The following is a 17,600-nucleotide window of genomic DNA, read 5'->3' on the forward strand; positions in this document are numbered from 1 at the left end:
TTTAATCTTATTTTAATCTAAGTACTGAAATTTTTTTAATTCCATTATATTTTTTTATTTTGGAGAAAGTAATATAAGAGAAATGAAAGAAAAGAAAACAATTGTAAACAAACATAATTTTAGGTAGCAAAATAAATGATAAATGGAAATGTGATTAAAAGTGTAGAAAGAAATTTAAAAAAATGAACGTTTGGTGGATTCGAACACAGAGAGTGAGGCACAACAAAATCTTTGAGCCATATGAGCTACACAATAATATATGTTTGTCAATGTCACAAGAGATATATATTATTTAGTATGTGGCATGTGCCACACACTCAACACACCTGGGTCCGCCCCTGCTTTTTACCCCAAATAAAAAACACATCTTATTCATTATTAGTGTGGTTTAACTCTTCTATATTTTTCAACATACAGTAAAGGTGCTTTGTAATATTTTTTTTTTTAAAAACAGCTTATGGTGGGTTTAAGTTCGGTTTAAATATATCATAAGCTTCTGTTCAAATTTTCAAATGGAGTTGGAAAAGGTGTTTGAAAAAAAACATATAAACACCTTTTATATTATATATTTAGAATGGTTAGACATCTTTTTCGTAAACCAGATGTATCTTCATTGATCACTTCAATTTTATGTATTAAAATTTATCTTAATATTTAAAGGAACATATGGAAAACCAAGCTTATTTTAAAATGTGTTTACACAAATATAAAAATTTATAATATAATGTTTCCACGTCACATTACCTAACACAAGAACCCGATCACTTCTTTGTTCGGTTGGATTGTTATCTATATGTATAGTCATCTTTAAAAAAAGTATATGTATAATCATTCTACAATAGAAGTTATAACCAGTTAGACAATACTATACAAATAAACAGAAGAATAATTAAACAATGAAAAATATTAACATTAAAATTGATTGATGCAGACTTCCATGTCTTTGTATACCTTGGAAAAATATTGCGCTTACTTACGAAAGTTAATTATGGAAAGCGGAAGAAAACTCCCACTTGCAACACATTATAACTTCGTTTAATCTTATACCATTTCACGGAACACAAATAGAACATTCCCATATATAGAGTTTTGTCCAATCACTAAGAATTGTAACTTAAACCGGAATCAGAATCAAAATCAAAACTGAAACCGAATGCTTAACCAAGATCCAGACAAGTCGGTAGATCCTAAGTGCATGGCTCCTCCACACTCACCAACTACCACATTGTGCTTGATATGATCTCTCTTTCTCTTACCTACCACCCCACTCCACTCTTGATTTCAACATTTGTCTTTTTGGGTTAACTTTTCGCTATATTTGTCTTGATTAACTTTTCTTTACTAATAACAATTAACATGATAATGGAAGTGTTTTAGTCATCTTTGTCTGTCCTAATAAAGGATATATACATGACCAAGCTGGATTCAAAAATATGATTGAGATATGATAATGCAAGCTATGCATATAGCTAGTACCGAAACTGATTCCAAACTTAAACTTAATACAAAAACAAAAGACATAAACAACTTTCTGGCCTATAAAAAACATAACGAGGTTAATAAGCTTCCGACTAGATGTTAAATTTCACTCTCCCACCAAACCCTTTACGGTCGAAATGACATGATTATATTGTATCCTTGTCATCATATTTGTTCCACATTTTAAAATATTATTTAGCTTCTTTGTTCCACATATAACATGAGTGTTTATGAGTAGGCCGGCATGACATGATTTTTATCATCTATATAACTATCATGGACCCAAGTATTCGTGATCGTAATATTTATGCTAACGACCAAAACTCTCTTTTGAATTAATTATTGGTTACTTTTTACTGGGAGTTTTGTCTTCACATAAAACCAAGCTAAAACTTACTACGTAAGTCATTTATAAGCGTATGATACTATGATTGTGACCAAAAGAAAAGCATGAAATTTGTAGATAGCATTTAGTTTTGACGGAGAATGATTTGTAAACAATATATAAATAGATAACATCGCAAGGATGATCATTAACCTAAAACATATATCCGCTTACGTCATGAAGAAACATAAAATGTCCATGAATTTTGTATCAGTGTCCACATTTGTCTGAATATAGGTTAAAACACGTAAACCGTTATTCATATGCAAGTTTAATCGTGGACTATTGTGCAAAGCATAAGGGTTAAGAGTTTCCGGTTTCCACCACATCTAATTCACCGTTTGGGCACATGCAAAGAAGTTTAAACTCAATATGGGAAAGATATATTGTGGAATACTGTACAGAAGACCTCCAATATATATATAGTGAAAGGGTGTTAGATAATTCAAACAACATATGAACAATTTAACATTAAGTTTCGTGGAAATTTATGCCCGATCATTAGACAAGTCAAAGTGATTTTTCTGAAGATAGTTGAGAGCTTTGTTTTATTATCAAAGAAAATTCACGGAAGTTGTCATAGTACAGGAACAGATGGAGGTTGTACTTTGTTTCAACGCAAGAAATATCAACCTGAACTTATGTTCACACCTTAAGTTTGACATTTGTAAAATTTAACAACTTATTTTATCAACATGTAATTTAATAACTTAAAGGTTTAGAATCTGAAGCTTTTCTTGTTTAGTTGGTTAACATGGGAGTTCTAGAAGATAGCTTCGAATACTATTATAGTATTTTCGAATACTATTATAGTATTATTAATGATCATACTGCTATATGTTTTTTTTCAACATTAATACTGCTATATGTTTGCTTACAAATTTACTAAAATACTGAGAATATGCATTTGAAACTATATATACTATTAGACTCTCAGCATTAAGAAGATGATCATGAAAGGAAATGGCACATATAATATGATTGTTACATGTGTGTGTTGGTCGTCTACTAATTATAAAAACTGTTTAAGTTCTTACCAAACATTTAAATTCAATCGAAATTATGATATATGAGTTTTAAAAAATAATAATTGATGACAAAAATAAAATTCTAGTTGTATATGCTTATAAATTTACTAAAATACTGAAAATATGCATTTGAAACTATATATTATATACTAAGACACTTTTTTTTGAACATTGTATATACTAAGACTCAGCACATAATATAATTTATGTACGTGTGTTTGTTAGTCGTCTACTAATTATAAAAAATAAAGTCTTTTTTACCAAACATTAAAATTCAATCGAAAACATGGTATTTTAGTTGACAAACTAAAATGGTAAGTAATTTAAGAATTTTTTTCCACTTGACATAAAAAGTTCTTCATTTGATTTTGATCATCAGAGCCCAACTACAAACCGGTCTTTGTTTCAAAAGTAGCTTAATACAACAAGTAGGAGAAATAAAATAAGATTAATTCTCCTACTTTTATATGCAAAACGAGCTCTACATTTCTACTTTGATTTCCAGTATCGTTACACATAAAATACGAAATTTTCTTTATCAATATGTTGTTATTATAATTTGGACAAATATAATACGGTCATGCGTCTTCGCTAGGCAACGTGGACCACGGCGTCATATCCATTGGGTAACTTCCCAGCACCCTCAGGAATGACGTGTACTCCTGTACCTCCGCTAGCGCGTTTTGGGCACGCGCCTCCGCCATCGAGGCCTCGAAATCCACGTAGAACGTGTACTCGAAGTGTTTCTTAGTTCCCACGCTTCCGTCGTCGACGACTCTGAGCGGGCAGTTGTGGTGCGGCCGCGACTCGATTTTCGTCAGACTGATGTTCCGAAACGCAAACGCGGAGAGCACTTTGAAGAGGACGCTGGTTCCCTGGTGCTCCTGAGCGGCGAAGACGATGCTGGTTTTGAAGGGACGATCCGTGCGAGGGATGATCGGATCACGCGCGAGCATCAGGAAGCGCGTGACGTTCCCCGCGTCGTCCTGGATCCCGTCGGCGAGAATCTGGAGCCCGTAGAGCTCCGCTGCTCTCGCGCTGGCCACGGCCGCCGTGTCGCGGAGGTTGTTCGATGCGATGTATTCCGCCGCCGCCGCCGTGTCGTGAAACGCCTCGATCGCGGCTCTGGGAGTGAGTTTGTTGAGCGATCCTTCGGTCTGAGCCAGAGCCTGGGGATGCGAAATCACGCGCGTGATGCAGTCTGCACGGACTCCGGGGAGAGCGAGGAGGCAGTGGTGGACCGGGATCTGAACCTCGCCGACGATGTGGAGACGGTGACGGAGGAGGAGATCGTAGTTTCTGTGAATCGAACCGCCGAGAGAATTCTCCACCGGGAGGACGGCACGATCGGCGATCCAGAGCTCCACCGCCTGAAACGCGACGTCGAATTGGTCACACGGGATAGCTTCAGAGTTCGGGTAAGCTTTTCCGGCGGCAGCTTCGGAGTACGCGCCGGGAACTCCCTGGTACGCGACACGGAGGGTGGATCCGTGAGACGGCGCCGGCGAGAGATCTGTGTTTGTTAACGGCTGAACCAATCCAGGCTTTCCGTTCTTCGTCTCTGACGGAACGAGGCTGAGATTGACGGAGCCGTTACTGTGTCCGTTAACGGCGGCTACTTGATCAGCTAAACCACGGGTGATTGAGCTGGAGTTCTCAGCGGAAGCTACTTTGCTGGCTAAGATAGCGCATGAGCTCTGCCAATCAGCTCGGCTCGAGCCAATACCATTAGGGAAGCTAAACGATTCAGACCTGTAACTACAAAGAACAGACACGCGCTTTCTATTTACGTGAGAATAACGCGCCGTTAGATTCGTTTGGATTAGGGATTTGAGATCACACGAGAACGCAGGCGAAACAGTTTGCATGATTTGAGTGGGGGAAATAAAATGCTACTGCTTTTTTTTTTTTTACTGCTTTTATTGTTGCTAAGAAAGAACAAATAAAATGACTGCGTATTTGAAGTAGGTACAAAGCTTGGAGTTCTATTGTTGATAAGAGAACTTGCAAGCTGAGAGACAAAGGTGGGAGACAGAGGAGATTATATAGTGGCTGAGAGCGGAGTTGATGGATTTTTCCAAAAGAAAGTCTTAGCGTGTCTTTCAGGGCTATTCCGTCAAATCCTCCACCTACCACATTCATTTGATTTTCCTCCAATATTCGTTTATATTTTATAAAGTTTTATGAGTTAATTACATGTGTAAATATGTCTCTGATTTTTGTTAGGAAAGAAAGTATGGTGAGTAACCCGGTACGTGTTAACCAGTGGCGGCCTCCAACTAATGGTTGCTGCTAATTATGAGTAAAGATCATTCATAATGGGTTACACGTACATACGTGTTAGTTTTATACTGGTGGTTAATGCTAATGTCTTTCTAGATTTTGTTATATTTTTCAAGTTTCCTTTTTTAGTTGAGTTTTTATCCTTAACAAGATTACTATCTATAAGAGTATTTTAGACGTCGTGTACGTATTAGTATCAAATAACCATGTGGTAGAGATCTAGTGGTTAAAAGTTTACCTTTTTTGGTTGAAGACAAGGATCGGGATTTATCATACACATGGACCTCTATTTTATGTTTCTCTATTTGGGTATTGTAAGTGATTCGGTACTAAATGTATGGTACATATGAGTTTTGTATAATCTAATTATGAGTTTTTTTTTCTAGAAAAAATAGTACGAGGAAGCATTTAGGATAAGTAGTTATGTTGCTATTCTATGCCATACATGATACAACTATAAATATTTCAAATAATATGATAAATCTATTTATAAAGGTTATATAGAAGATACAAACAATTAAACTATAAATCACATAAATATCAATTTTCATATATAAACTCACTAGCAGAATTCAATATATATGGATTCGGTTCATATTTAGATATCCTTCATATTATTTTAAAATATTTTTAGGTTTGAAATTTAGATGGCTTCAAGACGATTAATATGAATTTTTGAAACTGAACTGGTTTTCTTTTAAAAAAATAGAATAATATTAGCATCAGATATTAGAGCAAACGTTATGTGAACCATTCAAGGAAAGCGCATGAATTAGACGACGGCCCAACTCGAGCTACCATAGACACACAAAGAGCTAGCTCGTGAGACATATTCGGAGGTTTATATCTAATTTAGTGTTTTCTCACATGAAAACGCATAGACATACAAAAAGTAGTACAAAGATTATTTGTGGATGAAGATTATCATAATCTATATATAGCGTATATCTCTAACTCTTACGAAATGTGTATTGCTCACACATCATATTCTTAGAATATCGCAGAAACGAACAATATTTAGCCTTTATGATGTTTTGGGAGAAATTAGCCAGCAATAGATTACAAATGTATTGTTATTTAAAATATATTTTGATATAGGGTTTTAGTAATAAAAGTCTTCAAGTAAAGATAGATTGTAAAATAACATTTCAACTAAAAATTTATCAAAAGTAATACTTAATTTTAATCACACTTTGTCTAAAAATACCGTAACATAGGATGACAAATATTAATAAAAAATAATAATTCGTTAAATTTTAAGTTAAGAGATTGTTTCGTGATTCATCTTTAGTTGATGAGCTTTATTATTAAAAATTGTTAAAGGTTTGAATTTTTTGTTATCACTTTTTCCTTTTTAAAAACTCTTATAATCAATTTATAAGCTGTTATAAATATTTAATGATTAATAAAGCTTAACAATAATTTTATAAACTTTTACAATTTCTGCTGCTTTTCAGAGGATAAAATAATGTGTGGTTATTCGTAATATTAAGGAAACATAAAATAAATTAATAAACAAAAAGAATAGATCAAAAATATTGTTTTATTGATCAACATGGTAGGAGTACAATATACTGGTTCAAAAATCAAGGAGAAGAACCCTTTATGTGTTTTCTTAGATAACTATTGGAAAATATCAAATAATTTAAGATTGTTAAATTATATTAAGTTTTATGAGTGTTAAGGAAAATTAATTCATGAAAATAGTGGAAGTTTATTCTTCGTTTCCTTGATTTCCAAATTAATACGTTGTACTGCTGTCCTATTAATCAATAAAACAATATTTTAATCTACTCTTCTTCCTTATAGTTTTACTTCCTGCTTCGGTAGTATCATAAATAACCTTGCATTATTTTACTTTTACAAATAACAGAAACGGTAAAAGCTTATAAATCATTGTTAAGATCATTAGTAATTTATAAAAATACTAAATATTTATAAAGATTTATAAACTGGTTATACGATTGATAAAGTGATGTATAAGAATTTATACATTAGTTTTAAATTATTATGTTGATATAAGAGTTTTAAACAACACATAAGTAATACTAAAAAAATTAAAACATTTAAATGACTTTTAATAATAAATTTTTTAATTAAATATAGATCGTAAATAACCACTCAATCAAAAATTTAACGATAGAAATTTTCAACTTTAATAGCTTATGTCACTCTTCATTGTGGTTAAACGGAATGTGACAGACGTTAACTAATTAAATTTGAAAAAAAATTTCCTCGAATTTTAGTTGAAGGATTGTTTTATGATATATATTTAGTTGAAGGTTTTATTACTAAAGCCCTTTGATTTACTAAACAAATGTATAAAAAGTTTTGTACCGATTTGTATCCATTTGATTTACAATTTTGAGAAGTAATAATTTCTCTTGTCATATTTGTTTTATTCCTATATTCAAATGATCAAACATTATGTTTCCAAGTTTCCAACGTATACGCATACATTTTAAATTTAATTTTAACTAGACTTTTACCCATGCTTGAAAGCGCATGATTGATTTTTGATTAATTTTTAAAATATAAATATTAGATAAAAATTTATTTAATTAACCTATTTTATATTAATTTTACTGATTTAAAATCAAATCCGTATCACTTTGATTAAAGCTAGGTTATCATTATATTAATTTTAATGATTTAAAAATTTCTTTTATATTGTACTTTATAAATAAGTTGCATGTTTGATGTTTGATGAAATTACCCAAACAAAACTTCAACCGTAAAACATAAACAATAATGTTTGATGAAATTACCCAAACAAAACTTCAACCGTAAAACGTAAACAATAACATGATCAACTATGTAATAAAAAATTGACATATTTGTTAACTATAAATTTAAAAACTATTTCTTTTACTAATTAAGGATTATTTCCTAATTTATTCAGTCATCATATAATCAAATCTTAATATAACATTTTATAAGTATCATTATATTATCTCGTCTTAAGAAATACAAATATTTAAATATAATTTTTGTATCTATCAATAAGCATCATTTTCAAAAATAACTAAGAAAATTCTTTGTTAATTTATAGTTTTGTATTTCTTATGTATAGTTAATTTCATTAGATTTGGAAAAAAAAGATTGATTTTGTATGAATATATATTAATTTCGTATACTTTAGGAAGTTGCTAGTTTATAGGGATATTTGTTTCACTTCTTCGATTTTGTTTAGATTTTAAATAAACTATTAGTTTAATCAATAAACAAACAGAATCCAACAAAATATGATAATAAAAGAACTAACAAATCGAATAAACTTTTAAAAATACGTTTTGGAGGAACAAATGTTAAATTAAAATATACTAACTAAGGCACATATTAACTATACCGTAAGAATTTGAAAATTAATATGCTACACATAAATTTGTCTAAAATACGCGATTGTTAAATTTTCATATCTATTGTAACTCTTATTAGCTAATTCTTATATTCAATTATATTTTTGGGTGAACGTTGGTTTTTAAAATATGAATACATATAACTTTACTATTGAAAATAAATTATGAAAATTTGTCCATATATACTTACAATGCTCATTTTTCAATTTAAACAATTTGGTTACTATAAGTTTGTTTAAATATGAGTGTCAAATTGTGAACCACAAATAAAATATGAAACACACAAATGGTTTATGCTGATTATTTTGGTTCAGTCTCGAGAGAAATATTGTGTTCATTTATATGTTGACTATGTAAACCCAACAAATTTTATACATGGTGACGGGTTATATAAAATGTTCGAGTGATAGTGTAGATTAACGATTTGGTAGAGTGGATTATTTCTGAATAATATTTGATAGTTAATGTATTCAGTAAATACTTATTGTTGGAGTTTAAATTTTCCTTTTTTGAATTTCAGAATATTCTTCAATAGCATAAATTATAATATTAGTGCGAAACAAATGGCAGATTCCTAGTTGCAATTATATGAACATTAAACATACATGCAAATTAAGTGTTTTGCCTAATGTTTTCATTCTCTTTGCCATCATTTGCACACGGCAAAGAAGCTACTTAACCAACTACTATCTCTTTATTATTACCTTTTGACATTTTATAACCTTTTCTACTTATGTTTTTGTGTGTGCACCAGCTTCCCACTTATATATACAATGAGAAAACTAAAAGAGGTTAGCAATTAGTGATATTAAAAATGTCTTTTTTAGAACAAGATATTAACAAATATTTATGTAAGAAATCAATAGAACATGGGAAATACAAGAATCACTAACAGCTCCAACATGCCACGATCATGTGAGTCTCGAAAATGTGTAGTCAGATTCTAAAAGTGACTCTCAGCTTCTACTACATTCTTGTTCATTTTCTTCATATTGTTTAGAAAGGAATTCTCATATTCATGATAAATACAAATAATAAAATAATCAACAAACGATTATTGTTGGCCGTAAAAATAAATTGATGGGGTTGTTGAAGCCTTTTTTAATTCATATATTTATAAAGGTTTAATATGGCAAAGTTGGTGAAAGCCAAGTGGAATTATCTAACATTGTATCTAAGCATGTTGAATTTATTCTTTCTACATTTCTTTCCATCTCTACTGAGTCTTGATTAGCGTTTTAAAATATTTTTAGAACTTTTTGTTTTCAAACATGATTGGTCACTTCTTCACCTTTTCAATATGATTTCTCTCATTCTAAATTCGCCACTTGTTTTTTTTTTGGATAAATTCGCCTCTTGTTGTTTTTACAAAATGGTAGGAATAACTGGAAACACATAATTAAATAAAATTGGCAAATTTCTTTTACCAATTTCCTGCCATGTCAAAAAGAGAACGGCAAGTTTGTCTGAATCCACCTATCAAATATATTGTTTCTGGAAACATTATGCACGTCTATATCTAACGTTATAACATAGCAAAGATGATCTTAGAGAACAAAAAGAGTAGTTGGGAATTCAGTCAGTCAGCTTGAATATCAAAGAAAAACTGTTCTGTTTTATAAAAAGTTCTAAAGTTTCATGTAGTTATGATCGAACACCAAATCCAAGCAAAACAAATTAGTTGTCTAAAATAATGCTATTCTCAAACCATCAGGTTTAGGTTCGCTTCGGTTTCAAAATTCAAACCGAACAAAAACAACATAAAATAAAATACACTTTTCTCTAACATTCCATTTTGAACAGATTCTCTAGTTCAATATTTTCCTATATTTATTTTCAAAGTCGTCTATTTTATTTTAGAAAGTAAATTAGTCTCCACAGACCAAACAAAATAGAGCCAAAAGTCAAATCATAGTCCCATTTGGTATATTTTTGTCCAAACCTAAACAAATTTAACCGAAGTCAAAACGAACCGAGAAACCAGTGAAGCGGATTTTAAAAATATGTGTGTTCTTTTGACTATCTATTTTTGTTGTTGACAAAATTGACTTCACTTTAAACAGAGAAGCACATGTTACATGTGCACGTTCGTTGAAGATTCTACTACGTCTTTGCATAATCAAGAAAGTAAGACCATCTTTAACCCTGGCACCCCAACTGAGGTGCTTAATTTTTTTTTTTTTTTTGGTTTTTTTTTTCTAAATTAAAAAAAAAAAATTAAAACGAATCAATCACGGGTCGCTACGTGTCAATGGGGTCCGCGAAAAAGCCAAGCAACGACGCCTAATTAGGCAGAAGAAGCACCAACGCTTAATTTTTTCTGTGTGTCCCACCTATTATTTTATTAATATTTTGGCTAAGCTCCCCCTCTAAGCTCCTCCATTAATGGTGCCCTAACAAACAAGTAGCCAACTAACATGGCACGTGATAAAGCTTTTTATTTTCAATGGTTTCGTTTGTTTTTTTTTTTTTTGTAACTTAATGGTTTCGTTTGTTTCTCTTTTGGTCTTACGTCTTTCATTGCATCTTCTGATTTGGCTTACACAGTCTATATGGTATAGCTTTGTTTTGAAAGATGTGGGCGCAACAGTGAAATTGTCTTATCATGTATCACATATGAATTATTAATAACATGAAAATTATGGTTGGATGTTCCAATATTCACTAAGGTTTTTTTTTATAATCGATTATCATGTTTCAGTTTTCTGTTATACATTTCTTGTCTGCCATGGTCAGGTGGATAATGAGGTAATTGTATTGTGTTTTACATGCTTTTTACATATCAGGATTCTGCAGTTATTAACAGAGAAGTCAATTTGACCACATGTTAATACTAATGATCAGCCAACGAACATGGTTGGGTTGATTCAGTCATTCAGGTAATAGTAATACCCATACCTATGACTTTGTGAAGGGTAATTTCGTAAAAGTTTCCTAACCCTTCGGTTACAGGGGCGGACGTAGAGCATAAGTTACGGGGGCACGTGCCCCCATCTACTTTTGAAATTTTCTTAACAATAAGTTTGATATTTGTATAAGTGCTCCCAATAAAAAATTATGTATAATGTAAAATTGTGTGTGTGCCCCCAGCTAGTTATGATCCTAGATCCGCCCCTGTTCGGTTAGTTATTATAGTTAATACACTTAGATCATATTTACTTCTTGATGACTGCAGTGGCAGAAACCCACGGAGCTTCTTCTGATCAAGGGTTACTTTAATAGTGTGTGGCTCAGTGGCTTTACAACAGCTTCCAACGTAGACTGTTGGAGCAATATCCCGGATAGTTTATAAAACCTTCTATTCTATGCACCTAACAGTTTCTTAACAAACTTACAAAGTGAAAACATGCCTATTAACTGTTAAAGCCCATACACCTTACAGTCGCACTCTCTGGTGACCCCTTCGTTCTTCCCGATGTTTTTCTCATCTTTCAATCTCTTAGTTGGGCCAAAAGGCCCGTTAACTTTTCTTTCTAGCTGCTTAATGGATATCAATACACGTCGTTTCTAGGAAAATTATAGACAAAACATTATTTCACTTTTTTCAGTTTCACGTTTTTCAGTTTCATAATCAAACGCTAATGGGTAGGTAGTGTAGTGGCTGTAGTTAGCAATGATTGTTCCGAGTTGTAGTTTAGTTTTGATTATTTTTTCTTTGATAAAACCTTCATTCAAAAAACAGATTACTTACTTGAATTCCATTTAACACAAGATTATATTTTTGTTTTCACTTAAAAAATAAACAATAACCAAACTACCCACAAAACCAGTCTTTTTATTATTCCGAACCGGAACTGAAGGAATCAAACCAAAACATACTTAACCAACAGAATTACACAAACCGAAACAACTCACAAACCTCGATTAAATTATAAAACGAGATTAATTAAGAAACAAGTACGATGAGTTTTCACGGTGCTACAACAACGGGAGATTTGACGGCGGCGACGGTGAAGTCCATGACCACAATCTTGTCGATGACGGCGGTGAAAGCGGCAGAGAACTCAACGTGAAGAGGATGGCCTGTGAAAGAAACGTAAGCATCTTTGTTCTCAAAAGTCATCGAGAATGCATGAGTGAATCCTTGTCTAAGCATCTCGTGACTCTCATTATCTTCTCCCCTAGTTATCATCAAATCGTACGGTCATTAATTAGAAATACAATATTTTATTTTAGTTATTAACAAAAAAAAATAGAAGTGACGAACCATTCAAAGGATTTGACAGAATCAATTTGAGAAACAAGATTCTCTAATCCCTTCAAGATCTCATCAACCTTAGCATCTTCCTTAAACTTCACAACCACCAAATGCTTAAACCCTGAAGTCGCCATTAATAATCACTCTTTTAGCTTCCTCACACACTTGAAGCATCTTATTATATAGAGGTGGAGATTTCCATATGGACATGTGCACGTATGAACGCGTACGTGTGAATGAATGTACACATGTGTATGTTTCTGTGTTCATGTGTGTGAACAATAATGCTTTTTGATGTGCTAGATTTCGATGTACAAACTTCTGACATTACCTTTTTTTTGTGCAACCCTTCTGATAATACCTACATGACTATTTGTCTCTGAAATAAAACCTTTTGTTTGGTTTTCATTTGTTTTTTTTTTCAAACTAGTCTTCGACAACTTGCATGTGTTTGTCAGGTCACAGTTCGTATTTCGAACATCTCGTACGAATTTTTTATATTGATTGCGTTTGGTCCAATGTCTGTTCTCATTCACTAAAAAAGTTCAACTTGTTTAGCTGTGATGCATAGCCGCACTAGCTAAGGTTTAGCGTACCACACAAAGCATAGTACATTTTTGGTTTAAAAACTTTAAATGTGTTAATAACTAATCTAATTAAAAGTTTCTAACCTTTTTGGCGATTGATTATATTCATGAAGCTATTTATTACCATTTGAACGGTTATCAAGTTTTCACTTTTCACATTTTCAACAAGTGATTCCATTATATATGTATGTTAAAAATCTAACTAAAGATTTTTTGCAATCAAATTTTCCTTGAAATTCATATACTTCGATAATATCTCCCCTTCCGAATAATCCTATCATAATCTCTCTTACCATTTTGTAACAACAAGATGCAATAATATGTTAACCTTTCTGATCGATGGTGACAAAATAGTGCGTGACCGGTTGGTTGAGGTTACATCGTTGTCGGTTGCTATATAATGTTATTTTTAATTTGGAAACATATACAAGATTATGCGACATAAATATTAAGCCGTGGTGATGTTATTGTCTTATAGTATTCATTTCAGTATCTGACTACGAGAAATGATTCCTTCTGGCACTCTTAAGTTTCATTTGAAATGGCCTACAAATGCATACCAACAAGAGCTGAAAGAAACCACACCTTTTTGTTTGTTTGTAATTTTCTCCATATTCATGCATGTATTCAACGAACTCTCTATACGTTTGATTTTATGAATACTAGAAATGTAGGTACATAGCTTAAATGATTTTACTTTCCTACCAAAACCGATATCAAACCAAAAGAATGCTTACTCGATTTTGGATATTAATACAATGTAAAATGAACCATTGGCCTTGGATTGGAATATAATAATCACTCAACCCTAATAAGGGGTACAAAGGATATCATTCTTTTCAGGAACAAGATCTGAGCAGAAATCAAAAATCCAATGGAAAGAGAAACATGGTGCATGGATTTGAGTCAGCTCAATGTCTTTTGTGAACCACTTTATCAAAAAAAGTTTGGTTCAGCCATACCATTTTGCCATAATCCTTCTTGCGCTTTCATTTCTTCTTCTCAAGTCACATGAAAATTGGACCCACAATTGTAACTTCTTCATTATTTCCTTCATATTGATATGATTAAAGTAGCATGTGGCCGTGCTCTTAAATCAATTCCCACTGAAAATGACATCATATCGACCCGTTGTCTAACATTATTGATGCTACTTTATAACAAAATGTGGAGGAGATTTCAAATGAAATGTCTAGTTCAAATCTTTTACTTCTGCAAACATTTTATATGCTTAAGATTGGTTAACTTCATACGTGCATGTTTTACCTCATGTGTATAGAGCTTAAATGAGCATGTGAAGTTTCTATACTGGATTTCAGATTTTTTTTGGTTTCTTAAGCATGCCATATGTGGAACATCTACATCACTTTAGTTTGTTAGATTCAGGGCCGGATCTGGACCACTGAAACATATCTAAATTAGGGGGGTTATTGGGCAAAGAATTCTAGAGGAATTATTAAATTTTGAGATTTCATTGTTATTGGTTTGTGAATTTTTAAAATCTAAATAGAATCCATTGTTATTGGGTGATGATTTTTAAATTCCACTCAAAATCATTTGTTATTGGAAAAGTTTAGTTTTCATTGATTTTAAGATTCTATTAAAATCTATTGTTATTGGGATGTAAATTTTCTTTGTTTTTACTCATAGTACTCAACTTTGAAAATATCATCTATATCTATAAGATTTTTGAAATCAATGTAATAAAATACACTCACATCCAAAAACTAAAATTGAAGAATGAAATAATATACAAATCACAACTTTAACACAATACAATTCACAACTTAAAAATAGAAAAAAAATATTAAATATTTAAAATAAAAATTGTAAAAATAGTTTTAAAAAGCACTTTCGAATTAAAAAAAATTCAAAAATAATAATTCAATTTTGTTTTACAAAAATTCAAATTTAAAATATATATTTCGAAATTATATAAAAAAATATTTTTTTATTTTTTATTATTTATATATCTATAAAGTAAGAAGTAGAAATTCAATTTTTTGGTCATTTTATTTCTTGAGATCTTTTTGGTGACAAAAACTTTTTTAAAAGTTGTTTAAGAATTGCTTTAATTGAAATGATTTTCTTTCCTTTTTTTCTACCACCATTAATTTCTTACTTTAAAAGTTAATAACAATCAATAGAATTCTATACACAAATAATGAAAATCTATGTAAAAGTATTTTATAAAATTTGTTAAATCTAGTTAACTTGTAAAATACTCTCAACTATTAAAATCATCAAATTCCACAGAAATTCATGTTCCAATAACCCCCCTTAGATTATGCTAATTTTTCATTTCTGAAAATTGAGCCACTTACTACTATAACACGTTTTATTAGTTAATAATAACTTAATATAGTGTTTCACTTTTAAAATTTTCAAAAAATGTTTTTTTAAGAATTTGATATTATAATTCAACATATACATTTTTTTAGTTATAGCAATAATATTTGAAAAATTATGGAATCAGAAGCAACATTGAGCTTTGTAACGGTAAAAAGATAAATAGCTAGGAGGTATGAATGCCTGAATGGTTATATATGGATCTAACAAGTTGTCAAAAAGAGATTTTAGACATGGATCGTGTTTCGGTGTTAAAGATGGGAATCCGTCAGGTTGGTCGGGTTCGGTGTAAAGCACTCAAATGTTTTCTTATTTACTTTTTTTTTTTGTTAATTTGACAGCTGAGTGACAAGATAATCCCAAAGAGCACAAGGTTGAAGGCAATGGCTCACAAAAATTTCAGAAACATCGTCTCCTTCAAATAGTAATAGACTATGTGGTTAGAGAAATAGAGCCAAGTCTTCAAGAGAAACAACCATCGCTAGCATCGAACTCTTTGAAATTTGGGTATCTGGTAATAGCATGAATAAAATACATGACCTATGCACTATCCACCACTTAAGCTTTGGCAGTGATGACTATCCTCCATAAACCTTTGGTGGACTGGAAAGTTCTAGGATCTATTTATCTTTGGACTTCATCGAAATTTTGGAAATTTCCAAATCATCGACGGCTACATCACCGAGTGGACATTCTCAACAGAATAGAAAATGAGATCGAAAACAGAGAACAAAGCAGACGCCGAGAAAAGGTGGATGTTTCACGTTGGAGATACAAAGGATGTTGGAATAAGCTTGAAGTAACTTGAGATGGAAGCTACCTAATCCTAGAGTAATATGGAAGTTTGTAAGGATTAGGAAATAATGATTTATGTTAAACCTAAAGTGTTTAGGAAATATTGAAAGTGTAATGTCTATATATTGAGACATATGATGAATGAATCAACTTACGGATTGTGTGAGTGATTAAGCTTTAGGTTTGAGTTGTATTGCTAAAGCTTTGATTGATTAATAAGAGAAGGACTTCTTATTAAAGAGATTGTGGTTCTATAATTGGTATCAGAGCTACTCAGAAGAAACAAGAACGTAAGACACCATGGCCGATGTCAAGGATGAAACAGAGACGAACACCAAGGAGACAGAACCATCGACCATCAAGTTCCCAATGCTAACTTCCTCGAACTACACTGTTTGGGCAATGAGGATGAAGATCGCTCTCAAGGTTCACAAGGTTTGGGAAACCATTGATCCAGGCAACAAGCATGAAGAAAAAAATAATATGGCTATTGCTTTGATATTTCAATCCATACCTGAAGCATTAACATTACAAGTTGGAAGTCTCGACATGGCCAAAGCAGTGTGGGACGCTATTCATGTCCGTCACGTTGGAGCTGAGAGGGTACGAGAGGCACGATTACAGACATTAATGGCAGATTTTGACAAGCTCAAGATGAAGGAGGAAGATAGCATCGATACCTTCGTCGGAAAGCTAACAGAAATCTCATCTAAATCTGCTTCTTTAGGCGAAATCATAGAAGAACCAAAGCTTGTCAAGAAGTTTTTGAAAAGTTTACCAAGAAGAAAGTACATACATATGGTTGCATCCCTTGAACAAGTCTTGGATCTCAACACAACGAACTTTGAGGACATAGTTGGGAGATTGAAAGCATATGAAGAGAGGATAAGTGAGGAAGAAGAAGATCATGATGATCATGGGAAGTTGATGTATGCTAATGATTCTCAGTCAGAAAATTACTCAAATAGAGGAAGAGGACGTGGTGGACGAGGCAATTGGAGAGGAGGTAGAGGCCGAAGACGTGTAGGAGGTTTTCAAGCGCAAAAGGAGGCTTGGAAACAGAGTCAAAGCGGTCAGAACAGAGACAAGAGTCATATTACATGTTTCTCATGCGATAAACTTGGTCACTACGCTTCT

At 32.2% G+C, this 17,600-nt stretch overlaps 2 protein-coding genes across 2 annotated transcripts; both read right to left on the reverse strand.

Annotated features, from left to right (window-relative positions):
• Nucleotides 1-3,235: 3,235 nt before the first annotated feature.
• On the reverse strand, nt 3,236-5,266 carry LOC106371643 (arogenate dehydratase 5, chloroplastic-like). Its single transcript, XM_048743056.1, has one exon. The coding sequence runs from the start codon at nt 4,758-4,760 to the stop codon at nt 3,471-3,473; it is 1,290 nt and encodes a 429-aa protein (XP_048599013.1). The 5' UTR covers nt 4,761-5,266; the 3' UTR covers nt 3,236-3,470.
• Nucleotides 5,267-12,289: 7,023 nt separating this feature from the next.
• On the reverse strand, nt 12,290-12,989 carry BNAA10G13830D (stress-response A/B barrel domain-containing protein At5g22580). Its single transcript, XM_013810419.3, has 2 exons — nt 12,742-12,989; nt 12,290-12,655 (listed from the first exon to the last, which is right to left on the reverse strand). Exons 1-2 carry the CDS (start codon nt 12,864-12,866, stop codon nt 12,445-12,447), a joined length of 336 nt encoding a protein of 111 aa, XP_013665873.1. The 5' UTR covers nt 12,867-12,989; the 3' UTR covers nt 12,290-12,444.
• Nucleotides 12,990-17,600: the final 4,611 nt, after the last annotated feature.

The sequence above is a fragment of the Brassica napus genome, chromosome A10 (assembly GCF_020379485.1).
Source record: "Brassica napus cultivar Da-Ae chromosome A10, Da-Ae, whole genome shotgun sequence".
In the NCBI taxonomy this organism is placed as follows: Eukaryota; Viridiplantae; Streptophyta; class Magnoliopsida; order Brassicales; family Brassicaceae; genus Brassica; species Brassica napus.